The sequence below is a fragment of the Eimeria tenella genome, genomic scaffold, assembly GCF_000499545.2.
Source record: "Eimeria tenella Houghton genomic scaffold, Eth_scaff24, whole genome shotgun sequence".
In the NCBI taxonomy this organism is placed as follows: domain Eukaryota; phylum Apicomplexa; class Conoidasida; order Eucoccidiorida; family Eimeriidae; genus Eimeria; species Eimeria tenella.
The window spans coordinates 64,797-69,016 of NW_013542262.1; the positions used below are offsets into that span (position 1 = coordinate 64,797).

At 40.1% G+C, this 4,220-nt stretch overlaps 1 protein-coding gene across 1 annotated transcript in view; it reads left to right on the top strand.

Annotated features, from left to right (window-relative positions):
- ETH_00003600 (uncharacterized protein) overlaps window positions 1-1,238 on the top strand; it is a gene marked incomplete at both ends in the record, with an annotated part of 1,934 nt that extends 696 nt beyond the window's left edge. Inside the window, 2 exons of the mRNA XM_013374937.1 lie at window positions 80-740; window positions 855-1,238. Of these exons, the coding sequence (XP_013230391.1) occupies window positions 80-740; window positions 855-1,238 (1,045 nt within the window). The remainder of the gene's footprint in view (window positions 1-79; window positions 741-854) is intronic.
- Window positions 1,239-4,220: the final 2,982 nt, after the last annotated feature.

Sequence of the window (4,220 nt, forward strand, 5' to 3'; positions counted from 1 at the left end):
CAGCAGCGGGAGAGGGGGGAGGGGAAAGGGACTTCGGGACTGGCGGGCTGACTCCGAATGATTTGCTGGTCACGCTGAGAGAGCTGAAGCAGTGCACCGAAGAAGAAGCAGCAGCAGCAGCACCAGCAGCAGCAGCAGCAGCAGCAGCAAGGAAGGGGGAGGAAGAGGATGACGAGGCCGAAGAGGCGCAGCAGCTGCTGCTGCAGCTGCAGCAGCTAAAGGCTGCTGCTGCTTCTCCGAACTGCGCAAAGGAGACCCTGGGGGAGCTGCTGCTCTCCATGCAGCTGGACGGCGTTGCTGCAGCAGAAGCAGCAGCAGCAGCAGCAGCGGGAGGAGCAGCAGAAGCAGCAGCAGAACTGGACTTCGAGAAGGAAATAGCAGCAGCAAAAAGAATCAAAGAGAGACTGCTGGCGGAGGAGCAGCTGCGGGCCCTTTTGCTGCCGCTGAGAGACACAATTGAAGCAAAAGAAATAAAAGAATTAAAAGAAACAAAAGAATTAAAGGAACTAAAAGAAACAACTTTTGCTGCTGATCTTTTGACAGCAATTGCTGCTAAGGAGACGCGAGGCAGCCTGGAAACGCCCAGCAGAAGCAGCAGCAGCAGCCGCAGCAGCTTGCAGCGCGACTGCTGCAGCAGAGGCCCCAGCAAAGCAGCCGCGGCAGCAGCAGCTGCAGCAGCAGCAGCAGCAGAAAGTGGGGACTCTAGAGACAGCGGCGCGGAGACTGATGAAGAAAACGAAGTAAGAAAAGTAAAAGAATTAAATTTAAAGAAGTAATTTAGAAACAAAAATCCGAAAAGAACGAATGTAGAAAGTGAAAACCTGCTGCTGCTGCTGCTGCTGCTGCTGCTGCAGGGGTCCCCGGAGCTGTTCAAGCTGCAGCAGGAAGCTGTGAAGCATTGTCTTCTGGACTTACAGAAGCAATGCAGATTGTTATATCCTTTTGGAGTTTGCGGGGGAAAAGCGAAAGAAATAAAAGTGCATTTGGAGACAGTTGCTGCAGCAGCAAGTTTCCGGGAAATTCGGGTGTACATACAGCTCTTCCAAAACTGCCTCTTCAGCGGACTGCTGCCAAGCAGCATGCAGAAGGAGACTCAGAAGTTATATTTTGTTGCTCTTGCTGCTGTTGCTAGCGCGCTTAGAAGCAGGAGACGCCCAGCAGCAGCAGCAGCAGCAGCCGCGCAGCAGCAGCAGCAGCAGCAGAGAGAGGCGTTCGACGCCGGCTGCTGCTTTCTTTGAGCCCCGCGGCCGCGCTGCTGCGGCAGCAGCTGCGTAGAGGAATTTTAAGAAAGAAAATAAAACTGCGAAAAGAAAAATTAGTCCAAAGATGTGCTGGTGGGCAGCAGCAGCAGCAGCAGCAGCAGCAGCAGCAGCAGCAGCAGGTTGCGACGCCGCGATTTGTTTTTGGGGTTTTGTCAGTCAATTTGGACGAGTGGCGAGCAATAAAGGCATTAAGATGAGCGAAGTTTGGAAAGTGCAAAACAAAGAAATGAAAAGTGGAATTAAGTTAATTTTTGTTTTTATTTTCTTTATTGTTTTATTTTCTTTTTTGAATCTGCACTTTGCTGCTGCGGAGTTGCTGCTACCGCGGTCTTTTCGAAAAGTTGAAAACGCAACCAAGTCCGGGAAAGCTGGCGAATAAAGCACCATTAATCGAATAATTTAATTAATTTTCGAATTTAAATGTTTAATTAAACCATCTAATCTTTAATTCTGCCATTTGTTGTGCAACTGGGAGTTAATTGGTGGCAGTTTCGGTTAATGGGTCGTGGCTGCTAGCGGGGCTTTTCCACTCCGCCTTTCGGGCTGCAAAGTGCAATTAATCGCGAAATAAATGAAGTAAAACAATAAAAAGGAATAAAAATAATAATTAGATTAATTAGAAGTGGTAAATGTGGAGAAAAACCGGCAAAAGCGAACGGATCCGCGGCGCCGCATGCATGCGCACCGCGCGCGCATTTGGGGTGTACGTACACCTGGAGGTGCGCGTACACCTGAATTCTGCTGCGTTCTTTCTGTTTTTTAACGCTTTCCGCCATGCAGCTCCAAGGGCCGACGAGAAGTCCCAAATGCTTCAAATTTGCGCTAAATGTCTTTCTTTTCCTGTAGAAATAAACTTTTTCGGAAACAAATAAATGCCTTTCGAAGCCTGATGTGTCTCGTGTGCTTTCTGTGGGGCCCCGCGAGGTGTCTGTACACCTCAGCACCCGGTGCAGCGGGCGAAGGCGTTTCTTGCTCTATAAAGTGTCTTTGCTGCGGTGGATGGGGCGGGCTGCTCTGAAAGTATTTATTTTTTCATTTATTTATTCATTTATTTATTTCCTTTTTACTTATTTGCGCATTTATGTAAAGGGTGCTTCGAGGTTATTCCATCTTGCAAACAAAGCTGGAGAACAGCTTCTGAAAGAATGCGTTTATTACCTCGGAAGCAACTGCTGCTGCTGCTGCTGCTGCTGCTGTTGCTGCAGCAGCAGCGGCTGAGGATTTGCTGTCTCCGGAGGAGACAGGAGCAGCAGCAAGGGGCGGGTTTGGTCGTTTTAATAATTCTGCTTTTAAAGGATTCTTTTTAAAATGAATTATGCAAATAAATGAATGAATAAATAATTAATTGAAGTTTCCGCGAAATGCATGCATTCGTGGAGAGAGCAGCAGCCGTTCTTTTTAACTTGTCCGTTTTTTAAATTGAATAAATGAGTGAATACATTAAAATAAATAAATAAATAAATAAAATAATAAAACCGAAAATAAAAAATAGTGGTTTATGTGTTTTCGACCGCAAGTCGCCACGCGTGTCTCTTACTTTTGTGGAAGTTTTATAAATAAATACTAAATACAAATTAATAAATAAATAATTAAGTTAAATTAATTAAACCAAACTAATGCGGAGGCAAGCCCGAGGCTCGCCCTCCAGCTCCAGGTGTACGTACACCTCAGCTGTTTCAAACAAATTAATTCTTTTCTTTCTTTCTTTCAAAAGCCCCGACTCAAACAGAATTTGCATTTATGATTTTCTGCCATTTCTGCCATTTTTGCTTTTAGCACTGTTACTGGCATTTATTAGTACTTCTATTGCTGTTATTAGTGCTAGTAATGGTATACTATTATCATTATAGTATTAGTATTATTTCTATATTATTATTATTTCTATAATAATAATAATATTATTATTATTATTATTTATTATTATTATTATTACTATTATTGTCAGGATGTTATTGTTAGTGTTATTGTTGGTATTATTATATTACTATTATTGCTATTATTGGCAGTATTCTTGCTAGTTATTACACCATTATTGCTAGTATTGTTACTGCTACGAATACCAATTGTACTATTTATTATTGTTACTTTTATTATTATTACTAGTAATGCCACAATTAGAATTGTTATTGATTATTGCTACTCTTATTATTTTTATTATCACTGGTATTATTTATTATGTCATGCAACTAATTATCATCATTTAATATTATAATAATTAATGATTATTGCTTTTGGTATTGCCATTATTATTATTATTATTATTATTATTATTGTTATTATTATGATTGTGATTATGATTATCACTATTATTATTATTATTATTATTATTATTATTATTATGTTTATTATTTATTATCATTCCTGGTATAATTATTATTTACACTGGTACTATTATGCATATTCGCATGCATATTTGTGGGGAAGTGTATTAAGTTCTTTAAATATATTTGCGAAGATAAGAGCTTATTGTTAAAAGCATAAATGCATTTATGCAAAGAAATGATTACTGGCATAAATATGCATTTATAAAATAAAAGACTATTAGCATAAATGCATTTATAAGAAGAAAAACTTGATGGAATAAAGCTACTTGTCAAAATAAAAGATTATTGCCATAAATGCACCCACAAGAATAAAAGATTATCATTATAAATGCATTTATTTAAAAAAGTGTTCTTGAACAAATGAAAAAGAAGCTTTTAATGCTGGTGTTTCAGCCTCTGAAGAAGAGCCACTTCTCTTTTGTCTCAAATTCAAAACTTTGATTTAATTCCGGAAAACAAACTCATTTTTGGGAAATATAATTCATTTATCAGAAATATAATTCATTTTCTATTTCCGAAATTCTTTTAAAAGACGAAATTTGCAAAATTCATTTTCCTGAAGACTTTGGGTTTTGCGGGGTGTACGTACACCCGGTGGCCGTGCGCAAAGTCGCCGCTTTTTGTTTTTTTGTTT